Here is an 18,792-nt window from a genome sequence, read left to right as displayed (position 1 = left end):
AAATTCACAAAGGCATTCACTCCGATTCCCGGACACACTAACTCATTCTCATACACGCATGTTGACTCAGACTCCAGTTACCCAGATTGATATTGAATTGCAATGACTCATTCTCCTACCAGGATAATTAAAATAATTATCTATAGATAAGACTGCATTCATTATTAAAACTATGCCACTGTATATCCTTTCTCAGAATGGGTAACAAGGAGTTTTTATTATCCAAATCCAAACATAAATTTCTAGAGGAGTACATTTGTTGGCACATTTTCTGCTTAACCAGGGACTACACCTACCCAATAGGACCTACACCAGTTTGGCAAGGAGGGCCATGCTTCCTTCTGCTCTGTTATTTAATTACCTTAGTCATTTACAAGATCCTAACGTTTTAGCTGCACTTCGGGTAAGCCCCGAAACTGGTGAACGCTGTCCTATTTGAAACCCTTTCCTGTCGTCTAATCTACTGGAATCAGTAATTGGTTCGCTGAGCCAATGTAACTGGTGGAAAGACCCTGCATACATATACACTCAGAAGTCAGTTAGCTCAACATGGGATAAATATTGCTAATAAATACAACTACATGTATAATTGTTCAATGGTTTTATTTTGTATTTAAAAAGCAATGGCAGTTTTCTTAGCAAACAATGAAACCAGTTATTATTGTTGTTGTATCAGACCACAAAATAAGCTATAAAAATGAAATTTCAACCACACAAATATTGAAATAAATTAATCACCTGAATACAAAGAAACAAAAACAAAAGAAAAACATGCTTATGTAAAGGTTGTACACAAAAGCGTTAGCTCATAAATTAAGACACCTGAGAGGATGTTTCAAAAAGTATGTCTCAATATTAAATCAAAGCCATTAACCCCTCCCCAAACAATAAAGACTAAAATAAGACAGTTCAACATCCTGTTATAGGGTCTAAAAGAACCACCAGGATTTTCCTTAAAATAAGACTGCACTACAAAAATCACACGCATTTTTAGTGTTAAAAAACACTATTGAAAACAGGCCACAATCTTAAAGATGTCTTAATTTCTGTGAATGTAACTGTGTGCACAGTAATATACATATACAGTGTCTAAACTTAGGGCCTAAAATAAGACATCTTAGCAAATATTCTAAACACAGGTCAGGTTCTTAAACCGATCAGTGCGACCAACCATACAATTATGCAATCAATCACCTTTTATTGGTCAGAACTTTAATTACATTGCCGCTTTAAATCCAGCTACACTAACGTTCAACTTAAGCTTTACAATTCGCAAATGCAAATGCCGTGAGGAAACAAATGGAAGATAGCAACAAAATGTTCACATGGACACATGAAGTGTAGGATGGAAAAACGCGAAATCAATGCGATTACGCAGGTATACCCTGTTGGCTTTCTGAAAGACACTGCCCTAGTTAATTCAAAGAATGTCAAATTTCAGCTTGACTTCAGGGATCGATACTACAGTGTCCAGCACTGTTCAATGTGCAAAGTGAACTCAAAACAGGGCAAATGCTTTCCAACCTATTCCAACAGAAGTTCAAAAACTAAAATGGAAAAAGACAAGCTTCCTTCTTGCTTGAACACTTCAGATGACAAGATTTATTAATAACCTGAATGCCGTCATCATTTATTATTTTAATGTCAGAATTGCATCCATTCCTTTCTCACACATTTGGTTTCAGTTCGGAGTAGCAAATTTCAATTTTCAAGATACTTGCCAGCAGGTATCCCCTAAGCAGATGTTTCGGTATTGTCCAAGACTGCAAATGCCTTGTGAATCTTCAGCTAATGAAATGTAACATTTTTACCCACCCTTGAATTTATTCATATGCTAACAGAGTACAAATACAATGTAAAGTCATATGAAATGTGTAGTAAAATAACTGTTGTTGATATGGTATATTGAACAATGAAGATATGTGAGGTGTGAAAAAGAGAGGCACTAAGAACAGAAGGTACTCTCTTGATCCAGGGCCCATAACCCTGGTCCTTGAGAGCCACGGGGTCTGTTGGTTTTGTCGTTACTCAGCAATAACCAATTACAGGAGACTAGTACACCTGGTTTCTTGGGTGTAAACTGGTTGCTAATTGAAGGTGGACAAACCTGCAAACCCTCCGACTCCGAGGTGTCTCGACTGAGGCTCCTTTGGATATGTTCACTTTTTACAATGCGAATGCCCACGTATACAGCATAAACCGGAAGTATGCTAAACTGCAGTTACCCGAAGCCAGTAAGAAACAGTCAGTCCACATCATATTCTGTCCTTTACGACATCTCCTGGAGCCCTTGAACAAACATGGCATGCCTAGACTACAGGGCAGTTTTTTTTTTTTACATATCCGGTTAAATTCCACAGTGTTAACTTGCAAACAACGTTTCAACAGTGTAGGCTATCCCACTAGCAGCCTTGCTGAATTAAAAAAAAAAAAAAAACCTGGAAGAAAAGTGCTATATTGCATTTACCTGTAAAAAAATGTTTCAACTGTAAACTATGTGCAAATATGTATGAAATATCTTAAGGCTTTCTGAAGTTCCTGACATGTTCGCTGAGAGAAAGGCATCTGCCCTGAAGAAGGACAGACAATGGACATAGTGATCATTTACCAAAATCTTTCCCACACATACACAAAGGAGCACATGACCCCCAACCAACTGCCACACATACACACACACACACACACACACACAAAAGCAGCTCTAGCCTAGCCAAGCGTATACGGTCACCCCTAATATAAGGACTATAATTCACAAGAATTACTTCTAATAGCATTCATTACATTGCTTCCCCTGCAGAAGCTTTTAAGCATTCAAAATTTGCTGCAGAAATAGATATAATGTTGCACGTTCCATGTGGCAAAGTTCCATGGACGCTGTTTGCCAGCTGCTGTACACTAAGGGGTGACAGGAAAACTCCCTTCCCAGAACCACAGGATCCACCTCAGCTTTTCAGGGAACGGGAAAGGGTGTTAGCCATCATCCAAACAGCAATAAAGAAGCCAAAAATGCAATAATAATACAACTATGCAAAAAAACAAACAAAAAAAGCAAAAAGATTACAAAGAAGGAAACTGCATCACATGCAGCTGGTGGTGTGTCCAGCCTGCCACTGGAAACTTGTGGAATGACAGACGTCTGAAAATCTACCCTTCGTGCCCCGAAATGCTTTAATGCAGGGGCGGCCGATGCAGAGCATGCCCTTGCAAGAAGAACCGACAGGGCACCAGCTTCTAATGGACAGACAGGACCGAGAACATAGTTCTAGTGAGAGAGGGTAGTTCTTGTGAGAAACTGCGTTTCCGTCATTTGTGCAGATTGAGAAGAGTTCAGCTGCCGTGAGATTGTGAGAGCTGCAAAGTTAAAAAATGTATATCAGAGAGAGAGAGAGAGCGAGAGAGAGAGAGAGAGAGAGAGAGAGAGAAACAAAGTGTATGTGACCCAGCTAAAGTCCTGTGGGTGTGTGAGGTTGCTGAGGGGTGGGTAAGACTGTGCCTGGGACAGGGCCACAGCCTCTGGGAGGTGCATGGCGGCCCCTGGCCGGTGGCTTAGCGGCCGAGCATGGACGGGTGGTAGTTGGGGTGGCGGCGGGCGTGTTTGATGAGATGGTCGCTGCGCATGAAGCGCTTGTCGCACAGCGGGCACAGGAAGCGCTTCTCGCCCGTGTGGGTACGGGTGTGGCGCGCCAGCTCGTCGGAGCGGGCAAACTTCTTCTCGCAGCCTGGCCAGGTGCAAGGGAAGGGCCTTTCGCCTGAAACAGAGAGACTGCATCAGAGGGGCTACACCCTAGCCACATACACACGCGCGTGCACACACACACAGAAGGAACTATTTTAACAAGGTACAATTTTATAACTTGGAAACAGAGTCTTATGCTATTCCAATGGCGCTTTTGCCATCTCAGGACTATTCATTAGTGCCATAGTGATACTCAATCTCTGATTAAACATGCTGTAATAACCAGGTAGGTCCATCTGCAATAAGAAATGTGTTAATGTGATATTCAAATTACTGTACTTTCATTACAGGTGAAGAACTATGACAGAAATTGTATAAATGAGTGCTAGGGCTACAGGAATGGGGGCACCATTTACAGGTAAAATGTGACTATGGGACACGCTGTTGCAAGAGTTGCTCGTGGGTCTATAGGGGGGGCTATTCATTCGGTACCACATGGAAAGCAACTCCACATTGTGCGCACTGAGTCTTTGGAGATGCAGTGAGATTACATAAAATGGCAAATATTTGGCAATATATAGGCGATTGTCTAAATGTGCCATAACTCTCAACGACGACACAACATATAGGCCTAAGTTATGCATAAAGTAACATTAAACTACTTTTATAACCCAACAATGAGACAACACAGCTCTGAGCAATAGCGACACATAGGCTCCGCTCGGAGAAACTACAAAACGTCAGCACAAAGACTCGATGCAAAGACGGAGGCCACGAGCAAGCCAGCTAGTTAGAAGTTAATTGTGCAATTTTGTTTAACTGTAACGACGGCAACTTTACACAGGTTCATGAGAGTCCTTTAATGGCAGAAGCTATCTTCTATAGTTACACAAACGTCACGTTAGCTACAACCACTGTTTTTGATGACGAAAACCAGCCGAGAAAACAAGCAGAGTGTAGCTAGTTAATAGATAGCTAGAACTAGCGTAGCACAATCGCTAAATTGGCGTTCGCACAATAACCTAACGCCCACTTTCGATGTCTCATAATGAATGCTAGCTAGCTCGGTAGCAACTTCCATAGTAGCTCGCTATAATACAAAATGGCTGTAAATCGTGCATTTCATTCCGTACCACCACACGCTGTTCTTTGGAAAAGGAATGTTGTCTGTTCCGAAGTTGGGACCTTTCCCCGTTTTGTTCTTTAGCAACGGACTAGTACTGTAGCAAGCCATGAGCTAACGACATTAGAATGACCCCCCGCTTCCACTACCCTCCCCCCATCATAAGAACAAAAAGATGCCTTCATATATTTCTGCAAGCTGTATGTGTATGGAATTATTTCACCTCCGTATATAAACGTTTTCTATTCGAAATCAAAATGCATTCTTTTTTAGTTAACGCACTACCTTATGGAAAGCAGGATCGATTCCTCAGCCAAACGTGGTCGAAAAGTTCATAGCTATGCCGCAGGCTAGCGTGGTTGGTTGGCCTCACGCAAAGTTCAGACTAACGGCTAACGAGTATTGTCTCCCAGGTCAACAATCGTTAGTTATGCTTTTTTTATGAAAGTGAAGAAACGTGGTAACGTTATATTAATTTCAGATTAATTCCAAAAAAGACCAATAACCGCCGAGGACAGCTAGAGCTAGTTAACAAGATGCTTAATTTACCTGTGTGGGTCCTGATATGCGCTTTCAGATGGGAAGATTTTCCGTAAACCCTGTCACAGCCATCGAAGGTACACGGGTGTCGCTTCACGGGAGACCGAGGCGGACCTACTCCTACCCAGAGCTGCTGCGGTGGATTGTGCTGTCCAGGAGTTGGGGTGGCTGAGGGAGTCATGGTGGGGGTCGGAGTGGTAGAATCGGACAACGTGGTGTATCCGCTTTCTCCACAAGAGGAATTGCTGCTCTCGGAGTAGGCCGACATGGGGCGGAACTTGCCGTTAAGATTAGTGAGAATCCCAGCGACCGTCATCATGTTCGCTCCTTCTAGATTCAGCGTGTCGCGCACTTCCCTGTCCTCGTTCGACCCCTCTTGTTCCACAATAGGAAGGCCTCGAGGAGGATCTAGAGCGATCGGGGCTACCGGGGTAGGTCGGTGTAGTACAGGTCTGCTAGATATAGACACCAGGCACTCAGCGGCGAAATAGTCAGAACAGGCAAACGACATGGTATTCCTTCTAATATAGCAATTCACTATCGCTTAGGGGATCCTCCAGAGTTCTTCTGGTCGAATCCGCGAATTTCGAGATCAGTCTGATTGCACAACTATATTAAAAAACGGTAACAATCTAAAGAATATGTTCAGTTCATAAAGAAGAACGAAACAAAAAATAATGAATTCTACGCCCCCTCAGCACAAGCACACTCCCGACCCCAGATAGCGTGCTTTACGTAGATCTCCTGGTTCATTGTGTCTGAAAGAGCCGGTCCAACCTACGCCCCCGGTAGAGGGAAACGCGCAGAGTGACGCCGAAGACTGACGTAAATTACAGGCGTGGAAGTGGATATTGAAAGGAGTGGGAGGTGCCGAGGGCGTGGGAGCTAAATACTCATCCAACGTTCACTGTAGTTTTTTTTTTTTGCATGACCTACTCTCTCTGCTGGTACATTGAAGTAACAACGGAGTAACTTTATCGCCAACCATCGCGGTTTTAATGTTAAATATTAGGATTCAACTTGCAGCATTAAAGTGTAATTCCTTAGCAATAAGCAATACCTTTGCACAGTACTATTAAGAGCTACAGGAGATAGGTCGGTCACAGTCCATGTTACACTCAAATGTAACCTTATAATCCTGACGTGTGTGTATACAGATGGCATGTCAGGGAATCTGGTGTGCTATCCGCAGCAGACCAATTGAGAGGTTGAAGTGGTTTCTGTTTTGTCTGGGATCCAAGCAACGACATGGCTGTTGTAAACCTTACCCCTCTTGTTGGCAAAAAACTGTGTCATTGCTGGCCTGGTGTATGCTTGCACGGTGTCTGTAATATACACTGGATCAGTTGTATAGACAGTTATCTATGAGACAAGCTTTAAGGGCATTTATGTTTGAGTCTGGGTGCAATGGTGTATGCCATTCAGAAAAGCAGAGTTGGGAGGGGTTAGCACCCATCTGCTATGAGCCTACCAGACTCCCCCTCCCCCTGCCCCAACTCCCCACCAGCCAAATCCTCTCCTCAGTAGCTCTAGAACAAGGGGAGGGGGGAACTCAAAGCTTGTACTTTAATAATTAAAACAGACAGATAATTAGAGTCTTTTTGTTACAGCCCATCTGTCATGTTCTCCAGTAACCCCTCCGCTTCCCAGAATGCACTCATAAGCAGGAAAACACTTTAAAACAGACATCCAGTCTAAATACAGATGAATTCTGCTCTCTGTGTTTACAGACTGAAATCCGCAAACAGCTCCTACCAGACGAGCCAGCTTCCAGGAATACACGCATGTTTATTTTTCAGTTTCAGGAATATTTCCTCAGATGGGCGTGGAGTCTTTAACATGTGCATTAATTAGGCTGAGTGCCTAGAAACAGGACAGCCGTGCCAATTCAGTGTTGCTGAGGTTGACAGCCGAACTTTTCTCCTGATGCTGCAATAAAAATACCTCACACGCCCCAGGTACTGCAGTGAAGTAGGGAGATATTCACATTTTCCACCCCTGTTGAAGCCAGGGTTTTTCAAACACAGTTCTGGGGTCCCCCTGTGTAGGCTGGTTTAACTGATAGCCAATCAATCAGTTAAAATTGTTGAAAACATTTTTTTAAACCTTCCACCCCCACAAAACGTACTGTAACTGAATCTAGGTGTTGCTATTTGTGATTTGCTTTGTTTTTGAACTGTTTAATTTTCCACAAATGGTTTTAAGAGCCCAGGTGCCCATACTTTCAGTAATAAGGACCTCACTGATTTCACAGGCTTAGAAAAGGCACTCTCTTTCCAAAGGAACCATTTTCCATATAGCACATTACAGAAAAAGAAAACCTTTGTTGAGCTGACTGCTTAAATCTTCTGAAATGTAAATATATGACATTTATAACTTATATATATATATATTTCTGACATTACGTGGCATTAAGAGCATAGATTATTCCACAGTGGACATTCAATGTCCAATAAATAATAATTGACTCATTACCATTCAGAAATTTCAGTTGTGGTCAGATTTGAAACCAGCATACATAAGTTGGAGGGAGGGCCACAGAATTCAGTTTGAGATCCCTTGATTTAATCAATGATTTCAGCAAAATCTTGTGGGGGAATAATTTCCAAACATGAAGAGTGGCTCTTCTCCAAACTCTGCTAAATGAAACCCCATACTTTGATTGAACCTATAACACAATTAATCTTGGTGAACCATTACACCAAGGTCATGTGATGTATCCTATTATCATGAGTTAAATACGAAATTAATTACATGGGTGCATTCACAAGATACCTAGTGTATGTATGCATAGAAACATGGCACCAAAGCAAAATTTGAAGATTCATTTGACAGATACAGACATGAAAGCTTGGCCGTGATTTTGTGAATTATGTAATATGAACAAAATGCCAGAATCCTTACCCAAAAAATGTTGAGTTCCGTTTACCAAATGTAACCTCAAGAGACATGTAAACTCAGATTATCTGAAAATAACTTTCAGCTCATGCTTTTAAAATTTACCTACATTCGATTTTCATACTTTTACTCACCACTATTGTTTTTTTTGCACATTTTGCATGCATCTTATTGGGTTTTGTACCTTTAAAGAGTTTTGAAAAGAGGATTTTGAATTGAGCATCAAGTGATCAGTTCATGATTCTCTATTCCACATTGTTTTTTTATTTCAGGAAAATGACTTCTTAAAACAAAAACAAAAAACAAAACAAAAAACATACAAATTGTAAATAATATAAACATAGTTTGACTAGATACAATAAAACATGCCCATTTCCCTGATATTCCACCCCCACCCAAAAGAACACCCTTTCAGAAAGCTGAAAACAATATGATACAGCACATTTCAGCAATTAAAAAACATTTTATTCACTTCTCCCATTATTTTTTTTAAAGAAAATGTTTGCATTCATACAAATTATGTTCTCTCACACTTCAGGGGGAGAACCAATGCCTTCCTCTCCTCCGTGCCCAACTGCTCAATTCTACTAGTAAGCCAACCTGCTTAGATACAATATCTGGTTGGGTGTCGGTTTTCTTTGGTTCTGATTGAGAGGACACTACAAACCCACCATTCCCGGGGTTCAGAAATAGCCGGAGACTTCTTTTGTATGCTTTGGATTCACATGAGCTAAACTCATGATTGAGACAAAGCTATATCCCTGCTCTCTGCTACCTATGCAGCATCCCATTCTGCCAGGACCATAAATTAGCAGAGAGCCAAGTATGCTTGGAAGTCATGTGCCATAGCCCTGGAGCCTAATTCACACAATCCTCCATCAACCCTTCCTAGACCCAATTTTCTCCCAGAAATGGGTAAATTTCATTGTGTAGGACAGATCGTCTGTAATCATGAAGAAAAAGGTTAATGGTTTACTGAGAAGAACAGAACTTAAAATAATGCACTCCCCCCCAAAAAAAAATCCATATTGAAGTTTCCATAAACTGAAAAGTTTAAATTGACAGCATAAAAAATCATGTAATTTTGTGTTTCCGCCTCTGGACAGTACTTTTTCCCCCAACAGGCGACCTAATGGCCTTTGGTGCTTGAAATCTGACATTCTAGTGTACAGCCAAACAACTTCTCAAGGTTGTTCAGCCCAATATGTTTTTTCAATCAACTGAACGATGAAAAAATAGATACACACATTAATTTAATCACCGAGGCAAAGTCATTATTTTGAGCCAAAATCAACCAAGTGACACTTAAAAAGAAACATGTACTGAAACTGTGTGTGTTTGTCATGATCAGATGCCATGCAAGACAATTACCCCAAACCCTACATAAATCTCAACTGGAGAAGTGCGACTGATTTCTCACTTTACTAAGCTGAATTAGTGTATACTGAATGTATACAAGAACATGGACCTAAAGGTATCCTGGTCTTTAGCAGTAAGTTCAGCTAATACTTCATATCCAGGCCAACAGCTTACCATAAAATACACAGACCCAGTTTTTACATTAGACTGGCCACTGCTGGCACCATCCCAGCACTTCACAATAAGCTAGTTTGTTCTGTAGGTATACGTGTGCCTGACATAACTATTAGCTTCAACCATATTGTAAAAAAATGAGATGCTAAAATGAGTTTATGCAGTGTTTCTAGTATGCTGTAATTTACCACATTATTATCATTAAAAAATCATTAAAAAAGGTCTTCCAGTAGGAAAGGGGAAAAAATTGGAACATAATAAAAAGGTTTAGGGCACAATCAGATAAGTATATAGCTGTTTTGAAGGCTCTTGCTGACAGAATGTCTCAGGTGTGAGTAATCCAGCCAAGTGTAGTGGATGGAGGGTTTATCACTGAGCACAACAGTGACAATGCTAGGTGGGTCAGTCTGGTTCTGACAAAACAGAATGAAACCTTCCAAATCCCTGATAATGTGATCTACATATTGGTCCCAGACTTTAGCTCACACAGCCAAACAGCCAGTCAAAACACAGGCAATCTAATTCTATTCATGAATTGCCAGCAACAGGTAATCTGATTACCAATGTAGCCATTTCCACATTTAACGGACAACTGCACAGGTTTTCTTAATGCAATCCATTGAGTTACACTTTGGAACGAAACCTGAAGCAACAATTTTGACGTTGCAAGAAAAACAAGAAAACGCGCAAGGGTGATTTTTGCCTCTCGGCATCAGCCTTCATTATGGCGGCCAAAACACAGCCCTGCTTTCATTCTGAAGTGAATGAGTTCACAGTGACTCGAGGAAGAACGGCTTCATGAATAATGTGGGACAGTGCGATCACTGTGCTTTGTGTCAAAAGGGACGGAGCAGAAACGGCACATTCTCAATGCCTGTCAACAGCGCTGTGGAGTTACGACTCTCTGGGGACAGGGGCGGCCATATTTGTTAGGTGTATGACATCACACAGCCACATACCCACGCTAACACACTCGCATAGCACTCTTCTCAAAGTGTTGGTTTGTGAAGACTCCCTCGTGATTTGGAGTTGCCTTTTTTTACATACATATAAAAATAGACAAATTTTCCATCATTGAGTTTTTAAAGCACGCATGTAGTTATGAGAGAATTGAAGTAAATTTTTACTAAAAGTGGATCTTTTTTTTTCGTAGCAGGAGTTAAAAAAATGCTGCCTTTTCCCTCCCAAAGACTTCCATGCACGTGGCTAATCTGCAACAAGTGTAAAGCAGGTTTCCCCACAGTAAAAAAATGACCGCAGTGCCTTCCAGGAGGCAGGTCCAGGTAAAGCGCTAGTCACTGCTGCCCCGCGGCCTGGAACAGAATCTGGTGCCTGCATGTTGCCCGCGCAAAATTAGCATGAGCGTAGAACACAAGACCATGCTGCTCAGATCCAGTACTGCCGAGTGGAGAATTTAGTAAAAAAAAAAAACTCTCCGTATTAATTATAGGGATGTGGCAGTAATGAAACTAGCCTTCAAATACAATTAGACATAACACTGGGGTGAAAACTGGGCATAAAAATGACTTCCAAAAAAAAAAAAAAAAAAAAAAGGAACATGTCGTTTGCCATTGTGATCCACAGCAGCAGTTGGTAGGATCCCCCCAGCCACCCCTCCCCCATCACACCGCCCACACAGCAGGTGGTCCAGGTGCCGGAGCCCCTCCCTCAGCGGAACGGGGAACGTGCGGCTGCGGTCACGTGTTCTCGCAGCGCCGGCCCCCTCCGCCCAGGAGCAGCGGCTAGCCTCGCGGTAACCCTCGAGCGCCGGCTCAGGCCCTTAATCTCAAATCAGTTCACGGGCCGGCGCTTCTGGCGGTATATATCTGAGAGGAGAGGTCGAGCGGGGCGCGGAGGGAAGGAGGTAGAGAGAGCAGGGAGATTAACGACCCACAGGTGCCCGGCTGGTTCCCTCGTTAAAAAGAGGGCTGGGAAAGAGACTGTGAACGTCCACCCAACAGCAGGGGGTCACCGGGCTCCGTTCTCCACACGCGAGGGCGGATTCTCGCCAGAGGTCGTCAATCAGCCGAAAGGGGCGTGTTTGGAGGGTATACCTGTGTTCTCTCTCTCTCTGCTCTATCTTTTCCAGAGGAGGACAGAGGAGAGACGGTAAAACAGACAGAATCATAGGCACCAAATTATACAGACTTGGGAGGTAGAAAAACAAGTTGAATCGTTGCACTATCCCAGGAGGTAAGAAAACAGACACGAAGGGGAAAAACCAATGGGAAATGCATACATATGTACATGTATACATACATATATACATATATACATACATACATACATCAGCAGACAGACAGACATATAGGGGACCTGGCTGCCGAACGACTGACGTACTGACAGGGAAAAGGACTGAAGGCAGAAATCCATCCATCAAGCTGCCAGACAGGAGGTCCCGTCACTGTAGGCACTGCTCTTCAGGCGGACAGGCTGGTGCAGCTGGATGTGATGCGTTTTGGAGGGGCGGGTCTTGGGTGTATTGAGCCGGCAGCTACTGGCTGGTGGAGGAGCGGAGCGTAATGAGGAGGCGGGGCCAGGCAGGTCTCAGGCGTGCTGCGCTGCCAGGTCCTGGCTGACGGAGGGGCGGAGCGTAATGAGGAGGCGGGGTCGCCAGGCGGGTCTCAGGCGTGCTGTGCTGCCAGGTCCTGGCTGATGAATCGCCGCAGGCGCTCCAGGTACTGGCTGTAGAGTTCGATGTCGTTGTGCCCCGCCCCCTCCACCCACAGGGGCTCCACGGCCTTGGGGCAGCGCTCGAACAGGGCCAGGCCGTGCGAGAAGTCAATCACCTCGTCCTCCGTGCCGTGGATGATCAGGACCGGCGATGTGATCTTAGACACCTTCTCAATGCTGAGACAAGGAGGGAGGGAGGGAGAGGGAGAGAGAGAGAGACATACACAGGGGGAGGGAGAGAGAGAGAGAGAGAGAGAGAGAGAGAAACAGACAGAAACAGAGAGACAGAGGGAGAGGAAGAGAGAGACAGATTAGTGATTGGAGAAGGTCGGTCCACCATGGGTGAACGGGGGCAGGGAAGAATCAGGCAGCTGCCGGGAACTCAAAAAGAGGGAACAGCCAGCTGGTGGGAGGATGCTAAACAGAGAGACCTGGTGGTTGGAGAGTATGGTGTAATCACTGCCTTTGGATAGAAAGGGGCAGTACCGTCTGCAGTCTGGTAGAGATTTAAATGAACAAAGAAGACAACTGATATTTAGCATGTCCTTTTGACTGTGAGGAAATATGCCTAAAAGGCTTTTCTTTTGTGCATAATGTAAAGCTCTCCTTGCGTCATCATACGAGAATTCCAATTAAACAATAAGAGTTTTTTCCAAGGACTTTTCTCATTGTAACTCCCTATTTTACAGCCGGGATGTTTTACATGAAGCTGCTCGAAATAACCAACAGCAAGGAAGGAAGAGGCTGCGCCTAGCAATATTTAGACTGTTCATGGAGGAGCTCAGACAGGGGCCCCATATCCCTCTGACATCACTGCACGGTCATAGCAAGTCTGCAGTTACTGCATGGCACCTGAACAACAGTGGCTCTGATTTACTAAGACCTTTAGCACATGCAAAACTTTCAGGCGCATGCTAAACTAATAACACAGCCAATGATTGCTGCAAAACAACTATCTTGACCAATCACTGGTAAAAAGGTTTTGCATGTGCTGAAGGTCTCAGTAAATCAGGGCCGGTAAGCGTTAACAGCTAATTTGGACGGCGTTCACTCAACAACCGTTCATGCAAGATCTAGGGCAGTTGATAGTGCATCGAGATTTTGTAAGGTTTTAGACCCAATGTGCTTTTTGACGTTTTTCCGTCTTGTATTGAGCTAGTGAGAAAGACACCTGTCAGTCAGATACTGCCGCTTCTGTGGTCTAGGATTTGTTTTAAATTAACCCAATGGGTGTGCATCCATGTGAGAGAGACAGAGAATTGGTGAGGGCGATTGGTGCGTGTCAAACGTGTTGTAAACAGACAGACGCGTCAAATTAATTTGTCGAATTGCCTGTGCCCACGTATCAGAGGAGGAGAACCGTCTGCCCTTATCCATTATGAACCAAACTGATCCTAGATCGGCATTCCTGTTATTTATACATACAGGCCTCTCCATTTTGCTCTGGTAAACATGCTAGAAAGAGGTGTTTTTAAATTGTGTACCATGCACTTAAATCTAACAGCTGTAATCAACGCTATTTTAAGGAAAGGACAAAACTACGCCTACATGAAAATTACATGGTTCACTTTGTGATACTCAGCACCACGCTGTATTATAACAGCACACGCTAAAACTGGCTATTTGTCTTCCATCAAACGTTCCGAATTCCCTCAACTATTTTTATAAAATGGCCAATCCTTATCAACCCTGTCTGGCTCGTCACATTCAAATCTAAAGTCCCCCTTCTCATCTCTTCTAAAATACCGATGACCTCTCTCCATATTTCCAATAGGCCTATATACATTTCAATAAAAGTCACCCACAACTATTACCTACAGAACACATTTAAAATTTAACAGACATCAGTCCATAGGCAAAAATCAAAGATAAGCTGAAAACGAAGATGCTACAGTTGACGGTAGTGGAGAAGCTGAGCGTCAGACTCACTTTGGGAAGGCGTCGAAGCAGTAGGTCTTCTTGGTGTCGGGGAAGGCCACCCTCATGCCGGAGGTGAGCGGGGAGTGCAGGACCACGGCCGCGCACTCGTAGCGCGACGCCAAGTCCACCGTGGGCACCGTGCCAATGCTCTGCCCGTACAGAATGATGTTCTCCGGGCTGATGCCGTATCTGTGAGACAAACAGTTAACAGCGATGTCAGACCGCTTGCTGCTCGTTTCCAGCGATGATCTTGGGAAAGGGCCTTACGAAAGCGCAGAGCAGCCACGATGAGGAACCATTCCGTTCTGTCAAAGGATGCTTTCTGCAGGGCAAATTCCTCCTCATATGTGAAATCTCACACCAAGCATACGGACAGCCGCACTGTGATAAATGAACACTAGCCACGCAATTCCGACTACAGTAGACTGAGGTATCTTTGTCTCATTTGCAAGATTGTGCAGGTCCCATCTTTGAAACCAGGCCGCCTTTAAAAAGCAAATAGCGTGAAATATCGGACAATAATTTTGGATTGAGATCTACCAGTACAATCTTGTCCGGCCTCCACAGTTTATCATTTGTTTACTCATGTAAAAACAGTTGAGTTTCAGGTTACATTAATTCTGATTAACATCCAGTTTTATAGGATTCCACATCTACTAGAGGGGGGAAAAATATGAAAGATTGCATACAACAGGGGGAAAAATGAGACAAAGATTTTGTTCAGGTGCTGTTCTAACATGCCATTACTGTAAGACAGCATACAGCCAAATCTGATCATTATCTGAATGGTTTTGATTCAGATTGTGCACCAGCTGATCATGTTCAGGAATGCCCCCATCCCCCATCCCCCACCCCCCACCCCGTAGAGAATCCCGCGCGGCGCGTTACCGTGAGCGCAGGGCGTGCCAGGCGGCGTCGATGTCGGCGTACAGGTTCTTCTCCGAGGGCTTCCCGGTGCTGACGCCGTAGCCCGAGTAGTCGTAGGAGAAGATGTTGCAGTTGATGCGCGTGCCCAGGCCGATGTAGAAGCTGCTCATCTGGCCCAGATCCACGGCGTTGCCATGGGAGAACAGGACCGTAAACCTGCCAGGGACATAAAAAGGAGACCAAGTCTTATTATGGGCACACCGCAATCCACCAATCAGGGAAAAGTGTGGACTCAATGCGAACGTTCTCATTCAGCTAGCGAACATGATTAAAGCAAAAAGGAGAAGGGGGGGGGGGGGGGAAGCAAGAGGCCTTCAAACTAAATGCCAGGGGGGTTCGAGGGGTGGACCTGTCAGAATGTGTCAGACAATAGCACAGCACTATGCGATCATGTGACCGGGTGTTATGCAAGAAAACGTGGTACCTGGAGGAGCAGTGCGAGAGTGGTAATCTAGAACGCGTAAAAGCCGTTATTAGCCAGAACCTGCTGTTCCACATGAGTGTCATGAGATATTTCTGTGCGAGCCTTAGCTATGCTTTTCACTGCAGTGCAGTCAGGGACCCACTGCCTTCACATCAGTGTTTAACATGTGCGATGCACTTTGTGCTGGATTGAGCCTCAGTCAGTGACTAGATTACTGCTCTAATTAATTTACGTGATTACGGAAAATGTTCTCCTGTCTGTTTAAATAACAGCTTGCTTCGTTTCATTTGGCTGTGCTGTAAATAGCCATTTGTTGCCAGTTTACTTTATCTCCGGCTTGCTAAGTAACCTGACAGTTAGGGTACTACTGGGTTTATGGTACATAGTAAAGCAGTGAAAGTCGCAACCAAAAATAAAATGGATAAAGAGCGTGTGTGGCTGGACCAGGAGGGAGACGTGTATGGTGCAAGAAGGCTTATAAAAATCTGATCTTTTTACACAGCCAGCACGATAGGGTGTGGAGGAAAGAGCGAAGTTCGTGAATATAAAAGGAGTGAATAAAGCAGTGAGAGAGGGACATCAAAGGGAGGACAGAGTTCATAAGAGGGCAAGAGGCAGCAAGTTAAAAGTGAGAGAAATGGACCTGAAGAGAAAACCATGCCACAAAGACGGCGAGGAAGCAGGAAAGTAGGAATACATAAACAAAAATAATACAAATGAACAAGCTCTTATACGTGTACAGAACTGGATATGCTTCAGTTCCCCTGTCTGTTCGAATCTATAAGGACTACACTGCAAAGTAAAAACGCTGACTAAACCCGACAGCCACTGCCTTCCTTCCTCTCACGCTGCCATTGGCATTTCCACCTCAAATCTCACTTTACTCACCCACCTCCACACACACATACACGCCTAGCATTGGCTCCGCTCACCTGGCATTTGGAGCGCAGCGAATGTACATGCATCCCACGCGGTTGCCACGGCTGGAGCGGGTAAAGAACACCTCGGTACCGTCAAGCTCTCGCTGGGAGTACTGGAACTCAGCACGCTCCGTCAGGTGTAGTTTCCATCTTCCATCCCCGCCTCCACCCCCACCACTGCCGCCGCCGCCTGCCCCACCAAGGCGGGATCGAAGGCCCGGCGCCCCCAAGCCTGTGCTGCCCACAGGCCCGGATTCTAGGTCCGGTAAAAGGGCGTAAGTGGGCTCTGGTGGTAGGAAGGCTAGCTTGGCAGCAATGCGGCTTGGACAGGGCGGACAACAGAACAGGCAGCACAACTCACTGACTGATAGGCCATTCATCTTGTCCTGCACAGGAAGGGATCGCACTTACTGCAATAACTCATTGCAATAAACAAAAACTAAAGTCACCCGTATCACTGCAATTTTTAAGCACAAGACGATCAGATAATTGTCCAGCTGCTGCTAGACGCCTGCATGTGTTCGAAAGGAAACGAAACTCAAATATTATATGGGACACTATCAACAATCTTCGTTTAGCATATCGTAACGAATTTCTTCGCATGCAAAATTACTATAGCTTAGTGAGAGATGAGAAATAGCTAATACACAATCAAAATGCACTAATCACTGTAACGTAAATATATTTTAGCAGACACTTACAAAGTCAGACAAAGTTGAACAAGTCATTCGTCTAGAAGAATAGAGACTGAAATTTACTTACCTTGTATCAAACTCCGATGATATTGTTAAAAAATATTCAAGATTCAAATTTAGCGAAAGTTAGCCGAATGAAACTTTATTCCAAAAGCTTTGATATCTCAGAATAAAATGAAGCTTCCAATGTAGTCAAACAAGATATCTTAATAGATAAAAAAAATATATGAATTTGACACCACTAGCTATCCTACCAGAGCTTGCCAGCAAGCGAAGTTCAACCACAAGAGACGTAGCTATCGATAGCTAGCTAACTGACCTCTCAAGTTGTCCGATTACTAATAACGTAAAATATTACAAAGGACGTTTGCTATTTTCGCACCAACCTCGAGATTAGCTAGCTCAGCTAGTCAGCTAGCTAGATACGTTGATAGACTAAAAGGGTCATGTTTTCGTTAGTTATCTAGGTAACGTTAGCTTACGAGCTTGCTATAACGTTAACTTGTTTACCGGCCTTTGGCGAGGAATAGTTACAGCGAACATTAACTTGCTGACAAATCATCTAGTCTGCACCTAAATGACAGCCAAGTTAAACAATGTTTATGTAGTTAACTAAACGTAGAAGGCTATCCCAGTACAACCGTTTAGCCGACTAGTCAAGAAGTTCCTACCCAAAATATCAGATCGTCATGGCTGGCTCGCAGTGAGCAAGTCAGCAACTAACGTTAACAAGCCAGCCCGTGTTAGCTATGTATTTAAGTTAGCTAGTTTGTTGTTATAAGATAGACTTTATTGTGACCTTCCTTTGATCTTGGATTAAAAAAAGAAAAACGCTTCAAATTCACTAAACGTCCATGGTCATTCTTACAAACATAAAGTCTGCCGGCGTACGTAGCTCAGTAGCTATGAAATGTTTACAAGCAATAATTTCCATAACAGAAGCGCAGTGTAAGAACCAAGGATAGCTAGCAATCAATTTATTAAACCAAAATAGTGGTGGCACTATCTATACTGAAAATACGCTTTCCTCCGATAAAAAAATAAATAGTAGTACTGATAACTGGATGGAAAAAGTCCCTTACGAACCCAAATCCAAAAAGTAGCACATTATCCTCATCATCCAACGTCCGCATTAGCAGTGTCAACAGAAGCCACTATTAATGTTACCACGTAGCTAGCTAGCTAATACTCTGTTGGCAAATTAGCATAGCAAAGCTTCTACATTTTTGACTTCTATCCTAGCATAACCGGAAATGACGGAACCAGGACGTGACGGTAGAATTCCCTAAAATGAATATCACCCTGACCCGATATCACCAGATATATAAGAGATACGTCGAAGTCTCTGATATCACTTGTTACAGGAGGTAAAAAAGGAATACGTTTTACGTAACATGCTTAACACATAACTGGTGCGGTTATAAACACCTATTCTGACTATTTTATATTTACTATTTGTATTG

The 18,792-nt window shown here is 43.6% G+C and overlaps 2 protein-coding genes across 2 annotated transcripts; both read right to left on the bottom strand.

Moving 5' to 3' along the window:
* Positions 1–584: 584 nt before the first annotated feature.
* On the bottom strand, positions 585–6,156 carry LOC118229889 (Krueppel-like factor 9). Its single transcript, XM_035422386.1, has 2 exons — positions 5,349–6,156; positions 585–3,749 (listed from the first exon to the last, which is right to left on the bottom strand). Exons 1-2 carry the CDS (start codon positions 5,848–5,850, stop codon positions 3,547–3,549), a joined length of 705 nt encoding a protein of 234 aa, XP_035278277.1. The 5' UTR covers positions 5,851–6,156; the 3' UTR covers positions 585–3,546.
* A 2,578-nt stretch (positions 6,157–8,734) lies between these two features.
* LOC118229257 (alpha/beta hydrolase domain-containing protein 17A-like) lies at positions 8,735–18,776 on the bottom strand. The gene is made up of 5 exons (XM_035421057.1): positions 17,397–18,776; positions 16,647–17,020; positions 15,252–15,446; positions 14,373–14,552; positions 8,735–12,620 (listed from the first exon to the last, which is right to left on the bottom strand). The coding sequence occupies exons 2-5, from the start codon at positions 17,012–17,014 to the stop codon at positions 12,395–12,397; spliced, it is 969 nt and encodes a 322-aa protein (XP_035276948.1). The 5' UTR covers positions 17,015–17,020; positions 17,397–18,776; the 3' UTR covers positions 8,735–12,394.
* Positions 18,777–18,792: the final 16 nt, after the last annotated feature.

This window comes from Anguilla anguilla, chromosome 6 (genome assembly GCF_013347855.1).
Source record: "Anguilla anguilla isolate fAngAng1 chromosome 6, fAngAng1.pri, whole genome shotgun sequence".
Classification (NCBI taxonomy): Eukaryota; Metazoa; Chordata; class Actinopteri; order Anguilliformes; family Anguillidae; genus Anguilla; species Anguilla anguilla.
This window is presented reverse-complemented; position numbering and strand designations above follow the sequence as displayed.

Excerpts from the sequence above, each read along its gene's own strand:
- LOC118229889 (XM_035422386.1), bottom strand. The coding sequence starts at position 5,850 with ATGTCGTTTGCCTGTTCTGACTATTTCGCCGCTGAGTGCCTGGTGTCT. Across the intron at positions 3,750-5,348 it reads GCATATCAGGACCCACACAG|GCGAAAGGCCCTTCCCTTGC; the intron begins GTAAATTAAGCA and ends TCTCTGTTTCAG.
- LOC118229257 (XM_035421057.1), bottom strand. The coding sequence starts at position 17,014 with ATGAATGGCCTATCAGTCAGTGAGTTGTGCTGCCTGTTCTGTTGTCCG. Across the intron at positions 15,447-16,646 it reads CGCTGCGCTCCAAATGCCAG|GTTTACGGTCCTGTTCTCCC; the intron begins GTGAGCGGAGCC and ends TGTCCCTGGCAG. Across the intron at positions 12,621-14,372 it reads TGCTTCGACGCCTTCCCAAA|CATTGAGAAGGTGTCTAAGA; the intron begins GTGAGTCTGACG and ends TCCTTGTCTCAG.